Source organism: Dipodomys spectabilis, unplaced genomic scaffold (assembly GCF_019054845.1).
Source record: "Dipodomys spectabilis isolate Male_0828 unplaced genomic scaffold, ASM1905484v1 ptg000187l, whole genome shotgun sequence".
Classification (NCBI taxonomy): domain Eukaryota; kingdom Metazoa; phylum Chordata; class Mammalia; order Rodentia; family Heteromyidae; genus Dipodomys; species Dipodomys spectabilis.
In genome coordinates this window covers 13860689-13877993 of record NW_024870864.1, presented here as the reverse complement: position 1 = coordinate 13877993, position 17305 = coordinate 13860689, and the positions used below count along the sequence as shown (strand labels likewise).

Here is a 17305-nt window from a genome sequence, read left to right as displayed (position 1 = left end):
TTCATCTTGTAGCAATCCAACTAATTTGACAATGTAGATAAACCTTCACAAACCATCATTAAAAGTACTTCTATTTTCCTAAAGCTTTCAAGAGAATAGTGAGTGAAAAAAGAATATTATTGAATAGTATATACATGTTTCTTCAGAAGTCTCCAGGTTCTGGGTTCTTACAAGTTTTTCTCTAAAGCAGCCTCTGGAAAGAATAAACTGTCTTTCACAGGCTCCCTAATTTTTGTGTGCTGAGATGGAGTGACACAAGAGGACATCCTGATGTTTGGGATTGGCCTGTGCAGGTGTCAGAACCCAAGGAGTCACTACTGTGTGGGATACAAAGTTAGCTTGAGCTAAACTAATAAGAGAAAAGAAATGAGCTATCAAGTGCTATTCACTGATGAATTTGGATATCACATCCGTTAAAGAAATTGTAAATCCTTGAATTCATAATGATATTTCAATAAGGAACAGGCTATTTGTAAGATATCAAAAAGTTCTCTGTGCATTCTCACAAATTACCAAGGGGAAAGAATAACTGAGCAGAGCAATCTACCAGCTATCCCCTTAGTCTAGAACTGGAAGGAAGATTGCTAGTAATGGTAATTCAAAACATGAACCTCCTAACAGACACCACAAAAAGAGCACAGCAGCACTTCTGGACTTTAGTCACATATATGCACCACTGAATATAAACCTGTGAGAAAACAAGTACAAATCTAATCTGAGAGACATTCAGCAACATGGTTACTTTTGGTCACCAATAGTGATAAGATCACAAAATTGGAAGCCAGACTAAAGAAACTGTTCTCTTTTTTCGACATAACATCTTGTAAATCTCATTAATGGGTCCACCTGTAACCCTATTTAAACAATTTGTTTTTTCCCTTCCCCTCCACAAATTATATCAGCATCAAATATAGTGAAAGCAGGGCTTATATCATGGGGGAGGTACATACAAACAACAAAGAAATCATCTTAGAAATATGTTGGAAACAATCGCAAGAAAGAAAAATCCATTTGAATCCTTATCTTGTAACTGTAACCTCTCTGTACAGTATTTTCACAATAAAATACTTATTAAAAAAAGAAACTGTTCTCTGGTGGCCTAATGAATGAGGTATGGCCTTACGAATTTTCCCTGACTGACCTAGAAGCACATTCCTAACATTCTCTGTTTCCTTAGGAGTCTGAACTACAGGTATCATCCATCATGCTCAATATGGCATTAATTCATCAATTTCTCTGTGTGTTTTGAAATCATTCACTTTCTACAATCATTTCTTAACAAGTTCATGACTATTGTATATATTATGATTAAGATTAAAAATTGAATTTACCTGTCTGGGTAACGGAATTTCCATGACTTTGAGCTGAGATATTTTTGACAGCATAAAGAGAAAGTGACATTTTTCTGTAGAAAATAGCAACATATACAGTTTTTGACCACTGCTTTTGTACTGCTAGAAAATAAAAATGAATCTGTTTTTCAGCATGCAAAAGTTGTACAAAAAGTGTTTCATTGTGACTTTTTCACTCGTGCATACAATGTATATCATCAACTTCATGCCATTGATCCCTATTCATTATCCCCACCTTTCCCTTCTTAAAACATTTCAACAGGATTCACTGTTCTATTTTACATATGCCATTAAAGCACTTAAATCATATTCACCTTCATTTCCTCTCCTCCCTTCTCTGTCCTTTCTTCCCAGAAACCCATAGAACCTATTTTATCTTCCTTTCATTCATTTATTTAGTATATCTTAAATACATGAAGGGCTTTCACCATGATATCTCACCTGTGCATGTCTCATATTTCTTGCCTTTTCTTTTATCTTCCCTTTTGTTCACTTTCTTTTCTTTTCTTTTCTTTTTGCTGGTCCTGGGCATGAACCCTGGGCCTGGTCTATAGCTCTAAATTTTTATGTTCAAGGCTATTCCTCCACTACATGAGCCATAGCTCTGCTTCCAGTTATTTTTTGTGATTAATTGGAGAAAGACACAAATTCCTTCCGAGGATAGCTTTTAAATACTACCCTCAGATTTCAGCTTCCTAAGTAGCTAGGTTTACCACCAGCACCCAGCTCTCACATCATATTCTAATCCGAATGACCCATTCGTTAGCCTTTCTTTTAGAGCCATCAAAGTTAATTTTTAAGAAAGGATTCACAAACTTCCATTGTATTTCTTTCCTTCTTAATTTTATTTAAAATCAATTTAAATTGAAGTATAGTTAGATATTTATACTTGCATAGTAAGATGTAAGATAGAAATATTATTCCATTATTGAAAAATATCCATTAGAATTCATAGATCATTTGACAAAATTTAAAGTACAGTTGGCAGAGATTTCTGTTTACAATGCAGTGAATAGAAGAATAGAGACACAAAAGAAAATTCTACAAAGGAAGTTCAAACAAACTTGATCCAGAAGCTCATTTGTTTTTTTCTTTCTTTCTTTGTTTTGTTATTGTCAAAATACTGTACAGAGGGGTTACAATTACATGGGCAAGATAATGAGTACATTTCTTATCAAGCATTGTAGCCTCCTCCTTTGTTTCCCCTTCCCATCCTCCCCCAACCTCCTACACAACCCTCCTCCCCCCACCACCAAAGTTGTAAAGTTCGTTTTCGACATAAGGACTTGTACATCTCATAGTTGCAATGGGTCCACCTGTATCCCTATTTAAACGATTTGTTTTTCCCCTTCCCCTCCACAAATTATAACAACATCAAGTAGCGTGAAAGCAGGTGTTATACCATGGGGGAGGGAAATACGAAGCAACAAAAAATAATCTTATAATTGTGTTAGAAACAATAGCATGAAAGAAAAAAAATTGAATACATATCTTAGGGTTCATTTCCCTATCATCAACTTAAATGATCTTTTCTGCTTGACTCAAACATATACTAGTTATTGCAAATAAGGGAAACCATGGGACCTGTTTCTTTGGGCCTGGCTTGCTTCATAATTTTTTCCAAGTCTTTCCATTTCCTAACAAATGGGGCAATTTCATTCTTTCTGGTGGAGGCATAGAATTCTTGTGTATATAGCCCACATTTTCTTGATCCATTCATCTACTGAGGGGCATCTGGGTTGGTTCCAGATCTTAGATATGGTAAATAATGCTGCAATAAACATAGTCGTGCGGGTAGCTTTAGTGTGGTCTTGTTTGTAAACATTTGGTTAAATGCCCAAAAGTGGGATTGCTGGGTCATAGGGGAGCTCTATGTGAAGTCTTTTCAGGAACCTCCATACTGCTTTCCTAAGTGGTTGAACAAGTTTACACTCCCACCAACAATGCAGCAAGGTTCCCCAGAAGCTCATTTGTATACTAAGATATGATTTTTCCCTACCTCTGTGCTCTGCCTTCTTGTGTGCTATTTCTTTATTAGGAGAAGAATTTGCCTTGTTGCTAATCAATCCTATTATCCTTGGCATGTACAAGCTTCTTTCCTGACATACCACTAGGATCTCAATTTCTCAATATGAAGTCAAGATAGGTAAGGCCAAGCCTTAAGTAGCCAAGGACATGGTTTCTCAGAAAGCCCAATCTTCTTTTTTGCCCATTGTCTTTGCAAAGGGTGTAGATTTATAATCCTTAAAAGCAAACACTCTACAATCAACAATAGCTATTTGGAATAAGAACCCCAATGTGTAATAGGTGTATTGTAATATGTATAATAGATGCATTAGAAGAGAAAAAAAAACCATTGTCCATTCTTCCATCTGTGAACAAGGCTGTGAGTTAAATATTAGAGAAGGAAAGGGTAGTCAGAGTTCCAAGGAACTATCATTATGAATTCTAGGGACATAATAGATAAAATTACATTCTCTCCTTTGCCTATGTTCAAAACACCTAAAACAAATTAAGGTTGTCTTCACTGACAGGAATGTTGAAAATGGTCAATGATACTGTACTACTTGTGTCTCCAAGTATGATTACTTAGAGTATCAGAGTCTGTTCATGACATTAAACTGTTTTTCAGGGGATTTCTAATTAGAGGGACATGATGGAATGAATAACTAACATCTTTGATCAAAAGATGATTTGGTTAATCAGTGATATTGCTTCAGAGTTCAATTGTAACTTTTTCCCATTCTTCTCCTTCTAATGCTAAGAGATGAGGAGACAGTGTGGTCCAGGATACCAACAGTCCACTTCTCTTTTTTGTTTAAATTTTATTTTTTGTCAAGTTGATCTATATAGAGGTTACAGTTAATTACATAAATTATGTAGTGTGTACAATCCTTGTCAAACATGTTACCCTCTCCCCCATTTTTCTCCCATTTTCCCTCCAACAACAAAACACCCCAAGTTGTACAGAACATTTCCAACATATTGTATTGTGAGTATCACTGTTGCATTCATTCCCCCTTTGTCCTTGTCTCACCATTTTTTGTTCCCCTTCTCGTCCCTAACTCAGATATACATACATACAATACCCAGGGTACCAAAATCAACTACAGTGACAGCAGGGGATAAACTATATGGGGAACTAAAGACACAAAAGGAAAAAGAAACCATGTAGTACATTAAAAACTACAACAAAGAGAAACCTTTTGTGTCCATGTGTTGGAGTTCATTTCACTTGCCATCATCTTGCTATTTGGTATTTGAATACTGATGTCATTGAATTTTTTTCACTTTTTATTTCAGTGTGTTGTTTGAATTGTTAATGGCTGACCTCTATCTACATAGCATGAAAGTACCAGCGATGGGTCAGGTTTCTTACACGCTGAAAGTTCATCCTCCTTCTCCCAGTTTTGAGACTGCATTCAAACTGCAGCCAGGTCACATCAAGTCCCTTTGCTCATGGCCTCTCTTGGGTCTCTGTCATTCACACATGGAGTGAGGGTTCAGAGAAGAGCTCAGTGATTGAATGGTTTCATCATTGACAGGAATCAGTGAACCCTGGCTGTTCTGTGTTTTGCTTTCAAATAGCCAACACTTAGCACTAGCGAAGCATCAAACATTTGCTTATAGATTTCTATAGAGTCCTTCACATTAACTTGAAAATATGAAAGGATCTCACTCCATGCCACACAGAAACTGTGAACGTTTGTGATGTCACAAACCATGACACAATGGTCATGACATCTGGTAGTTTGATGTCACAAGGGCCATGAAGTCCCAGTGGATTCTGATATCACATTTCATATCTCAAATATTATGAGGTCCAAAAAGAATATGAGCTCAGAAAGGGCCTAATATATTACAATGGCAGCATGTCACAAAAGTTATGAGGACAGGACAGGTTTGTGTTGTCACAGTTGATTAGTGGTATCATAATGGCAATGTGATGTCACAAAGAGATTGTGATATCACAATGACTATGAGTTCACAATGCGTTTCTGATATTAACCCACGTGCCACATTTGAAATAAAATGAAATCACAGAATAGGCATTCAAAACTGTTTATGACATCACAATGATAGTATGATGTCATAATGCTATGATGTCATTGTAGGTTGGTGTTGTCAAAATGAGTTGATGGTATCTTAATGACTAATGTCACATTTATGATGATGTCCCTGTGATGTTACAATGGCAGGTCTGACCTCAATTTCCTTATTTTACAACGAGGATATTGGTACACAAAGTGACTGCAACGTCACAAAGACCATGTGTTTTTGAAAGGTTCTAAAAGATCATAATAGGTTTTGGATGTCACAATGTGATTGTGAAATCATGGACAATGTGATTTTACAGTGGTTTTTGAGGTCAAAGTGGTGATGAGGTCACAATAGGTTTGTGATGTCATGAGTTTGTAATATCACAACCACATGTCTAATTTTAATTGCTGCTACTTCCCAATGGGGATGCAAATTCACAGAAGATACTTAAAGTCCCAAAGGCCATGAATTTTCTTGAATGTAATGAGGTCATACTGGGTTTGTGAAAACACAATGGAACAGTAATATCACAATGGTAATGTGTGTCACAATATTATGACATAATAATGTTTTGATGTCACAATTATTAAGTGATGCTATATTGGTGATGGGGTCACAATAGGTTTGTGATGTTACAATGAATTGGAAATGTCACAGTGTCATACTGGATCACAATTGTCATTCATTCAAAATGAGTATATGAGTTCACAAAGGGACTGTGATGTCTGCAAAGGTCTATGTTTTCACAAATGTGATGAAGTCCTAACAGGTTTTTGATGTCCCAGTGTGACACAATGCTCATGATATCTGCCAATATGATGTCAGAATTTTCATGATGTCACAGTGGATTTTTGATATCACATGTCATACCTGAAATATTATGAGGTTGGATACAGATTATGAGCTCACAAAGAGCCTAAGATATCACAATGGCAGCACGTTACAAAAGTTATGAGGACAGGACAGATTTGTGATGTCACAGCGAGTTAGTGATATCACCATGCAATATGATGTCACAATGGTTATGAGGTCACAATGTTTCTGAACATCAACATGCCACATTTGAAATAGCATGAAATCACAGAATAGGCATTTATAATGTGTCTATGACATCCAATAACAATGTGATGTCATAATGGTGTGATGATATTGTAGTTTTATTATGTTAAAATGAGCTGTTTGTATCAGAACAACAATGTGATATCACACTGGTGATGCCACAAAGGGTTTGTGATCTCAAGGGTCATTAGTTCAAAAAATTGGCACACAAAGGGACTGTGATGTCACAAAGGCCATATACTTTTTCAAAAGTGCTAAGATGTCATAAAAGATTTGGAATGTCACAATATAATCATTATGTTACAATGGCAATGTGATGTCACAATGGTATGATACAATGTGATGATACAATGGCATGTCTGATATCAATTGTCATTTGTTCACAATGAGGATATGGGTACACAAAGGGACTGTGATGTCACAAAAGCCATGTTTTCTCAAAGAAGCTAAGAGGTCAAAATATATTTGGGCTGTCACAATGTGACTGTGATTTCACAATGGGAATGTGATATCACAAAGGATTTGATGTCACAGCTGTGATGAGGTCACAAGGGGTTTGGGATGTCACAACAAGTATCTATTATCACAATGACAATTCCCATTTCCACTGCTACTAGTTACCAATGAGGATACAAGTTCACAGAAAGAACTTGAATTCCTAAAGGATATGAATTTTCTAAAATATTAAGAGGTCACAATAAGTTAGTGAAAACACCATGAGATGTATATCACAATGGCAATGTGATCTCACAATATCATGTCATAATAATATTTTGATATCACAATGTGTTACTTATGTCATACTTGTGATGAGGTCACTATAGGTTTGTGATGTCACAATGGGTGGGTGAAGTCAAAATTGAATGTCAGGTCTCAATTGTCATAAATTCACAATGAATATGTGAGTTCACAAAGGGACCATGATGTCTCAAAACGTAGGTGTTGGCACATATGTGATGAAGTCCTAACAGGTTTGTGATGTCACAATGTGACAGTGAGATGTCACAATGGTCATGATGTCACAGTGGATTCCTGATATCACATATCTTACCTGAAACAGGTTGAAAACAAACTGTGAGCCCACAACAGGCCTAAGATATCACAATGTTATCATGTCAAACAGTTACGAGATTAGAACAGGTTGGTGAAGTCACAGTAGGTTAGTGATATCACAATGGCAACATGATGTCAAAAGGGATTGCAATGTCACAATGTTCATGAGGTCAAAATAGGTTTCTGGTATCAACACGCATGCCGTATTTGAATAGAATGAAATCAGAATAGGCATTCAAATGTGTATAGGACATCACTGTGACAATGTGATATCATAATGCTATTATGTCATTTTTTGTGTGATATCACAATGAGTTGTAAGTGTTACAATGACACTGTGATGTCACACTCCTGATGATGCCACAAAGGGTTTGTGATGTTACAATGACATGTCTGATCTCAATTGTCATTAGTTCACAATGGGGTATGGGTACGAAAAGGGACTGTGATGTCACAAAGGCCAGGTATTTTTCAAATTTCCTGAGGTCATAATAGTTTTGTGATTTCACACTGTTTCTGAGGTCACAATGGATTTGTAATGTACTAATGAGTTTGTAATATCACAATGGCATGTCCAATTTCAATTGTTACTAGTTCACAATTAGCATATAAGTTCAAGGTAGGAGCTAGAAGTGCCAAAGTCCAGGAATTTTCTAAAAGGTTATGAGTTCATAATAGGTTTGGGAAAAAACCTAGTCTCTTTGTATGATAATAGTGTAAACTAATAACAATTGAGATCAATCATGCCATTTTAACATCATAAACCCTTTGTGATATCATCACCACTGTGACATTACATTGTCATTATGACACTATCAGCTCATTGTGACTTCACCAAACTACAATGACATCATAGCATTATGAAATGACATCATCAACCCATAACAACATAACAAGCCTATTGTGACCTCCTCACTGGTATGGAATCACCAACTAATTGTGACATCAAAACATTATTATGACATGATATTGTAACATTACATTGTCAATGTAATATCACTGTCCCATTGTGTTTTCACAAACCCATTATGTCTTCATAATATTTTAGAAAATTCATGGCCTTTCTGACTTATAGCTGTTTCCTTGAAATGGTATCTTCATTGTGATCTTGTAGCAATTGAAATTGGACATGTGATGGTGATATTACAAATTAGTCGTGACATCACTATCCAATGGAGACCTCATCACCACTGTGACAACACCAACCCTTTGTGAATCACATTGCCCTTGTGACATCCTAAACCTGTTATGACCTCTTAGCACCTTTGAAATAACACATGGCCTTTGGGACATCAGAGTATCTTTGGGTAACCATATCACCATTTTGAATTAAGGACAGTTGAGGTCAGACATGCCATTGTACCATCACTATCGCTTTGTGACATCATCTCCACAGTTACATCACATTGTCCTTTGGCTTGCAGTAAGCACACTGATCTCCTCTTAGAGGTTCCCTACTGCCATTGCAAATGAATTTTACTGTTTTCACCAAGGGTTTCTTAATCTATAATCTGGTGCTGCTACCCAAACTCGAAGTTCCTTCTTAGACTATTTTCTTCCAGGGTATCTCTATTATCAAACACCCACTGAGCAACCACTACCAATGCAGATAACTCCTTTCCTTCAAAACCTTCTAACTTTTGCAGCTTTCTTCAAATATATGGGGTGATTGGGTAACAAAGGCCATATTTAGTGCTCTTCAATTCTCCAGGGCCTCAGGATAGATAGCCATATAGCTCCTAGGGGCTTCTAGAAGCCATTCCAGAAAAGCATTAGGGGACTCACTGGGGAGCTGTACAGTCTCACTCACATAGATAAATTAGTTGGTTTCCTAGCCACTGCCTGTATCTCTGCTAACACAGTGGTGATAATTGAAAAGTGTCTCCTTATCTCAATCAATTTTGTAGTCCCCGCTTGGGCAAGTCTGAGGAAAGATTTGCTCCAAATGGACTGGGTCATCAGTGGGGAAACCATCTGGTACCTGGACTGCCTTCAAGGCACTGTGCTGGATTCACTCTCTTTCCTCCCAGGTTAAAAGCACCTGTAAATGTTGCTGACAATCATCCCAGGTGGGCTGATGTGTGAAGAATACTGTCTCTAATAAGGATATGAGCCCCTGGGGTTTTTCACAAAAGGATAAAATTTGCTGTTGCCAGTTATACAGGTAAATAGGATTTTGTTATGTGGGAGGAAAACCAGTACCATGTTGATAATAATAACTTGTGACATCTTCAGGCTGCGGGCTGCTGCTGTTCCAAGTGAACCCTGTCCAAAGTTGACTGCCACAGAACTTGAAAGGAACCCCAAATTGTAAACACATTGCATATTAGATCAGGAACATAGGAGCTTTCCCTGGTTTGTGCTTCTACCAGGTTAAATTGGTACCATGACTCATACTGGCCCTACAAGTGATGGAGACTATCTCTTGAGATGCAGACAGGAAGGATGAAAACTGGGTCATCTGAATGTCACATCTTGCATCTGACATTGGAAACATAACAACAAAGATAACATCATCCCAATAAAAAATTGGGCTAAAGACTTAAAGAGAAACTTCTCTGAAGAGGAAAGAAGGATGGCCAATAGAAACATGCAGAAATGCTCAACCTCTCTAGCCATAAAAGAAATGCAAATCAAAACAACATTGAGATACCACCTCACCCCAGTTAGAATGGCTATAATCAAGAACTCTAATAACAACAGATGCTGGAGGGGATGTGGACAGAAGTGAACCTTACTGCATTGTTGGTGGGAATTTTAACTTGTTCCACCACTTTGGAAAATAGTATAGAGGTTCCTCAAAAGACTCCACATAGATCTCCCCTAAGACCCAGCAATCCCACTTTTAAGCATTTACCCAAATGGTCACAAACAAGACCATACTAAAACTGCCAGCACAACTATGTTTATTAAAGCATTATTTACCATAGTTAAAGTATGGAACCAACCCAGATGCCCCTCAGTAGATGAATAGATCAAGAAAATGTGGTTTATATACACAATGGAATTCTATGTTTCCATCAGAAAGAATGACATCACCCTATTTGTTAGGAAATAGAAAGACTTGGAAAAATCATATTAAGTGAAGTAAGCCAAACCCAAGGACACATAGGTCCTATTGTTTTCCTTATTTTCAATAACTAGTATATGTCTGAGACAAGCAGAAAAGGTCAGATAAGTTAATGTTAGGTGAAATGAACCCCAAAATAAGTATTCAAATATTTTTGCTTTCATGCAATTGTTTCTGACATATTTATAAGATGATTTCTTTGTGGCTTTGTATATCCCTCCCCCACTGCATAACCCCTGCTTTCACTGTATTTGATGTTGGTATAATCTATGGAGGAGAAGGGAAAAAACAAGTAGTTTAACTAGGGATACAGGTGGACCCAGTGTAACAATGAGATGTACAAATCGGTATGTCAAAAAACGAACTTTACAACTTTGATGGGAAGGAATAGGAAGGGGAAACAAAAGAGGAGACAACAATGATTGATAAGAAATGTACTCATTATCTTGCCCATGTAATTATAACCCCTACGGTATTTTCACTATAAAAAATTAACAACATTACTCTTATTTAAGTTCCCTGATAATGACCAGTACTGGCCACACTGGCAAAACATTTTTCTTCCTTACCTGGGAGTCAGAGGAGCAGAAGCCCCAGGAGCTGAGCAGGGGCCCTCAGGTCCATGCTGTGTGCTGATTGGGACTGACTCTTGCACAGGATGTGAAATTCTATAAATACACCATGGTTCAATATTCACAATATTTGGATACACTGAGATAAAATTTTCCTGTCTAAGGTAATATATGACTTTATTTTTTGGTAACTTGCCTTGGGGACATAAAACCAACACTGACTGAGCATTCTCATGGTCTTCTCCACAGCCAAGACCTTCAAACACCAAGAAACTCCTCCTGTATTCCTGCTAATGGAGAAATTTGTTTTGCATTTTTGAGAATGAAAGGTTATCTAAATGGATCTAAGACACAGAAAACCAGATGCTCTGGAACCTCAGGATATCAAGGATCCATGTTCAGAGAAGCTATGGGTGAGGAATTTACAATGAATTTACTTCCCGTGGATTTCATATCACTCAGGGCATATACCTTGGTAGGATCTAGGTCGGCACAGAACAAAGAACCACACAGACCACTGTCAGCCTCCTCTCTGACCTGCAGCAATAAGGGTTTCTCTGCTCACCTAGGAATCTGTTCCTGAAAGGCTACAACTTCTCCATATGTAATCCTCTATCTATATATCACTTCCTTGGAAGTTTGTCAATAACCACAATTAACCAAGGAAGATTCTTAAAGTACTGTAGAGACAGTAGTAAGCCAGAGTCCAAGATCTGGAGAAAGAACTGAAGCTCAACTCAAGAACAGCTATGTGAGAAGTAGGGAAGAATTGGCTTGTGAGCATAGTGTAAGAGGCAAGTGGGGTGAGAAAACTGAGAAGTCCTCATTCAGAAATGCAGAGCAGAATCATTGGAGGTGTCCTTGTATGAGAAACAGAAGGATGTGGGAGGGGGTCTTGATGTCATTTCAGAGCTGAACCCTCATCCCTCAGCCTCCACTCCACTCCAACACCTGTTCTTAAAGAAGTTCCCAGGCTCCCAGCTGCCCCCTGCAGGGCAGCAGCTGCTGTGAGATTTCCCCTTCTAGTGGTGACAGGAGGAAGTTCATGTGCCTCAAAGGCAATGAGCTGCTGATGGCTAGAGTGACCTATGTCCAGACCCCAGCCTAACTCTAGTAGACTTGATGACCAGGCAGGGAGTGAGCAGGAGTTCAGGATTCAGGCTTGGTTTCTGCTGATTTCTGTCTGGGATGCTCTTTATATTCTTGCTAGGACACAGGAAGGAGTCTTGAGACCATGTCCTTATAAGGTGTTCACTGGCATCTGAGCAGGAGAAAAAAAATGCATATGCATCTACGAACAAAACCAATGAAACATTGCATATAGTCATTTTTTCTGATTCTGATCAGAAAACGAAGCAGGCTCACACTTTTATTTTCAAGGAAATGTTCTCGTTGAATGCAAGCATCCTCAGGATGAAGCCTCAGTCCTGCTTCCTCCCCAAGGTCAGAGCAGAGAGAAGAGAAGCAAGGCTGTGACTCCATGTCCAGAAGTCAACTCCTGAGGGAGGCTGATCCTGTTCAGAGAGAGTTGGTTTGGTGCCTTACTCTGCCTGCATTGCCATGAAGAACATAAATATCTTAGTCTGGGCAGACAAAGCAAAGTATTTTTTAAACCAAAATTCTAAAGTTGCAAAGTCAGGAGCTATCATCTTATTTGGTCTTTCTAACTGTTCAACTTCTTGGAACATTCTGAGGCCTTGATACCTTTGACAGACACAGAGACAGAGACAGAGACAGAGACAGAGCAACCAATGCCTCATCTCCTAATGGTATTAGTACTACGGGGTTTGCTACAGCTCCATTGACCTCACATGACCTCACACACTTCTTAAAGGCCTCTTTGCCAAGGACACATATCTCTGGATAATATGAATCAATTCTTAAAAGATGGCCTTTGCTGAGAAAGAAAGCAGGAAATAGAGACAGGCCCAGCTTCCAGTCTCCAAATACCAAAGACAGAAGACTTTTCCCCACAATTCAGCCTGCAGGCAGCTCCTCCTGAGTGTCCCTTATCATAGTCAAATGCCCAAGCTCAGAGCCTCTTCAATGATGATAAAACACTAATTCTATGGCTTCCTTATGACTGCTAAACAGCATTTTTGTTTATTGTTTATTGTTTCTCCTCCATCTAGTGGTATTTTTTTAATATTACATCTCACAAAACCAGAATTTTTTATAGGAAGAATTAATTATGAATTACATTTTAAAATGTCTTTTTATCCTTTTCTATAGATTAAATTCAGATTGTTTGATTGGTGTGTGTGTGTGTGTGTGTGTTCGTGTCTTTATGGAAGTACTGGAAGTCAAGGACTAGGTGCTGCCCTTAGCTCAGTTGCTCTACATCTGGATAACTTAAACCTTTTTCGCTGGTTAATCAGAGACAGGGTCTCAAAGTCTTTCCTTCCCAAGTTTCTTTGAACACTGATCTCAGATCTTATCAGTAGTACCTGGATTAGATTGGATACTTTTTGAGAAAAGTAATGCAGAAAGAATACTGTCAGTATACCACATCAGGAGTTGCATTATAACCTATCTTATTTTTTCTGGTAGTAATAATTAGGAAAATGAATATGTTTTAGATAAGATATGTCTGCCATCATGGCAGCAGCTTTCATTATTTTTCCTATTTGATTTGTTCACAGTTTATTAAGAATATTCTATTCCTATTGGAGTCTATATCTTCTGTTTGTATTTTAGGTTGTCCTCTTCTTCCTCAGTGATTCTACACTCAAAGTTTTAGTCCCTGGTATTACATTATAGAGTTGTGGCTTCAAACTGAATGGATATTGCTTTGTTTAACATGAGAAATGTTTACTGAGATAAAATTCCTCTTTTTTCCAGTAGTATGTGTGTTTGTAAGAGAAAGAGAGAGAGAGACAGAGAGAGAGAATGGAGAGAGAGATAGAGAGAGACAGAGAGAGACAGAGAGAAAGAGAGTATTACCTGATTTGCCAGTAGGAAGTTGAAGAATAGAGCTAGGAAGTCCACAAAGTTGAAGACAGAAAAATGAGAGATAAAAGCTGCACAGAGATCCCAGAATCTCTTCAAGTCACCCCTGGGATTCTACAAAATATGAATCACTAACTGCATGTGGAGAGCTGAAGTGATAAAGGAAAATCTAACTCTCTTTGTTGCACAACAGGTGCATGTGTGGAGAACCAGTGGCTCTTCCTGTGCTTGTCTGACTTGAGTCATGATGTCTTACAAGGTTGCTTGTGTTGGCTTCCTGAAGTCAGTGTGCTGGAAAAGTATGATAATTCCACAAAAAAGAACCTGTTGCTCTTCATGTGGGTTGTTCACTGTTCTTAGTTATAGATGTCAAGTGCCTTCAGCACCAATGGACTTATGAGGTATATTTTTGACACAAACTATTGAATTCTTAAATCAAAGGTTCTGGAAACCACGCTAAGAGTGGAGCTGTAGGGGGAACCCCAGCTGTCTGAGGCTCTGTACTCACTTGCCTCCTGCAGAGAAGAACTGCCCCTCTCATCCTGCTCCAGAAATACTGTACCCAGACACCAATGTTCACAACCCATCTGCTGTCCTGCAGCTGTCCTGTGCTCTTTATATCCACATCTCACCCTCCGGAGGTTAAATCTATGAATGCAAGAAGTTTTTCTACACATCCAGCTTATTTTTTTCACTCATAATTATTTTTGCTCATTTAAAGTCTCTTAAAAATCTATATCTACATATTGTTGCCTAACAAGCTAACAAAGTTTCCACTACAAATAAGAGCTGTCCCTTTCAACTAAGTGATAGTGAGTCTAAATGCTCTCAGATCAGCATCCATCTTCTATCATAGTCAAAGTAAGCTAGAACATGTTATAAAGATAGGTTAACTTTCCATTGCTGTGACTAAGATCTTACTGAAAGCAACTTGAAGGGCAGAATTCTTTACTTCAATCTTACATTAGAAATTGTAGTCTGCCATGTGAGCACAGTGTAGTTGAGTTCACATCATGACCCCCAAAAATAAGAGTGGATATTCTACTTCCTCCTCCTTCCCCTTTTCTTGCAGAAGAGACACCAGCCTATTGGAAGGGGCTGTGGACAATGGTGTTCATCTTTCTCTCTTAGTCAATTGTCTCTAGAGAAACTTTCACAGACAGGTGCAGAAGTGTACTTAACCTACAAGTAATCCAACCAATGTGACAATGCAGAACCACCTGAGAAGTCATCAAAATTACTTCTGTTTTCTTAAACCTTTCATGAAAATAATAAGTTTAGGAAGATTACTTAGCAGTGTATATATGTTTACTCCAAAGTCTCCATATTCTGCATTCTTACATATCTTTCTCTAGAAAAGGCTCTGGAAAAACCTTTCATCAGATCCCTCATTTTGTGTGTGTGTGTGTGTGTGTGTGTGTGTGTGTGTGTGTGTGTGTGTGTGTGTGTGTGTGTATCTTCACATGATGTATTTTTCTCTGAATATTTATATATATACATATATGTGCAGTAATAAATAAATATTTGTGCATGTTTTTAAAATATATGATCCATAGAGAAACATACCCATATATGTATGAATATGCCACCTATTGACTGGGCAACACTGTGAGCCACCTGCTCCCTGCTATTCATTTAAAATCCTAGCTACTGAGGAACCTGAGATCTGAGGCTCTCAGTTCAAAACCAACTTGGGCAGGAAAGTCCATGAGACTCTATCACCAGCTATAATCACTGGAATACCAGAAGAGAAACTGTAATTCAAAGTAGTAGAGACCTAGTCTTAAACAAAATAACTCAGGGGCAGTGGCCAGGCCGTGAGTTCAATCCCTAAGACCAACAAAAATGCACGAGTAGCTGATGAATATAAGTGCTTGGGGTTGTATGCCAAAAAGGTTTAGGGTAGCTGGGTGCTGGTGGCTCACATCTGTAATTTTAGCTACTAAGGGAGATGAAATCTGAGGATCACGATTCAAAGCCAGCCAGGGCAGGAAAGTCCATGAGATTCTTAGCTCCAATAAACCACCACAAAACTGGAAGTGGCACCATGGATCAAGTGTAGAGCACTAGCCTTGAGCTGAAGATCTGAGGGACAACACCCAGATCCAGAGTTCAATCCTGAAGAACGACCGAAAAAAAGTTTTGGGGTGGTTCACTGTGCTCTATTTTTGTTAAAAACCAGTTGATTAACTATGAATCTTTATAAAAACAATCAGGCAGGAAAAAGAAAACATCTACAAGATATATTAACAAATATAATACATTTTAGTTTATTTATTGAAATATCTGAGGAACACAGCACTAATATTATCCATATTGCAGTATTATATAATATAATGTATGGTAATATATAAATAGAGCAAGAAAAAGGAGACATTTCATCCACCACCACTGAACCTGGATGTGGTCCCAGATTGCAAACTAGTGGCAAAATAAATCAGGAGCTTAGGAGCATTCCCTGGTTTCTGCTGGTACCAATGTAAATTACTGCCAATGCCCTGACTGGCCCTGCAAGGGATGGAGACTCTCTCTCCAAGAGATGCAGACATGGATGGCAACTGGGTCAACTGAACATCACATTTGGCACCTGACAATGGAAACATAAAATCCATTAGCCATTTAGTAAATTATGCTTTCCAAGAAGAGCCAACTAATCCTTAGCATTGTCCATCCTTACCTGGGAGCCAGAGCATCAGAAGCCCCAGGAGTTGAGCAGGGCTCCTCATGTTCATGCTGTGTGCTGACTGGAACATTCTATTGAACAGTGTGTAAGCAGCTTATCAAGTCCTTGGACCTTGCTCTGGGGAAGATGCAAATCATCAGGGGCAGGCCAACTGCAGGATGTCAGATCTCAGTGACCAAATAGAGACTTAAGGACACCATATGGCAAATTTGCCTCTATACAGGTTCCTCTCTGATAATGGGAAAAAAGATTGATTCTTTTTCATTTAAGTATAAATAAATGATATAACATTAAAACTGGGAGAAGTAAAACCAAAAACCAGTCCATTACTTCACATGGCACTGAGTAGCTGTTATTTAAGTTGCAAACTCTACAGCTAGCTACATGAGAGATGACTCTGATGTTTGTTCCCTTGTCAAAAGTTTAATTGTTATTAGGCTGGTCTCATTTTTTGGACACCCCCTACTTAGACCATGTGTGGCCAGCTCAAGGCTCCCCCTAGTGGCACAGCTGTTGCTTGATGACT

The 17305-nt window shown here is 38.3% G+C and overlaps 1 gene segment (V, D, J or C); it reads right to left on the bottom strand.

The window, feature by feature from the left end:
• Positions 1-16425: 16425 nt before the first annotated feature.
• LOC122121263 lies at positions 16426-16841 on the bottom strand. The segment is given in 2 exon segments: positions 16426-16683; positions 16774-16841. Coding segments are annotated over 2 exon segments (264 nt in total).
• Between the last annotated feature and the right edge of the window lie 464 nt (positions 16842-17305).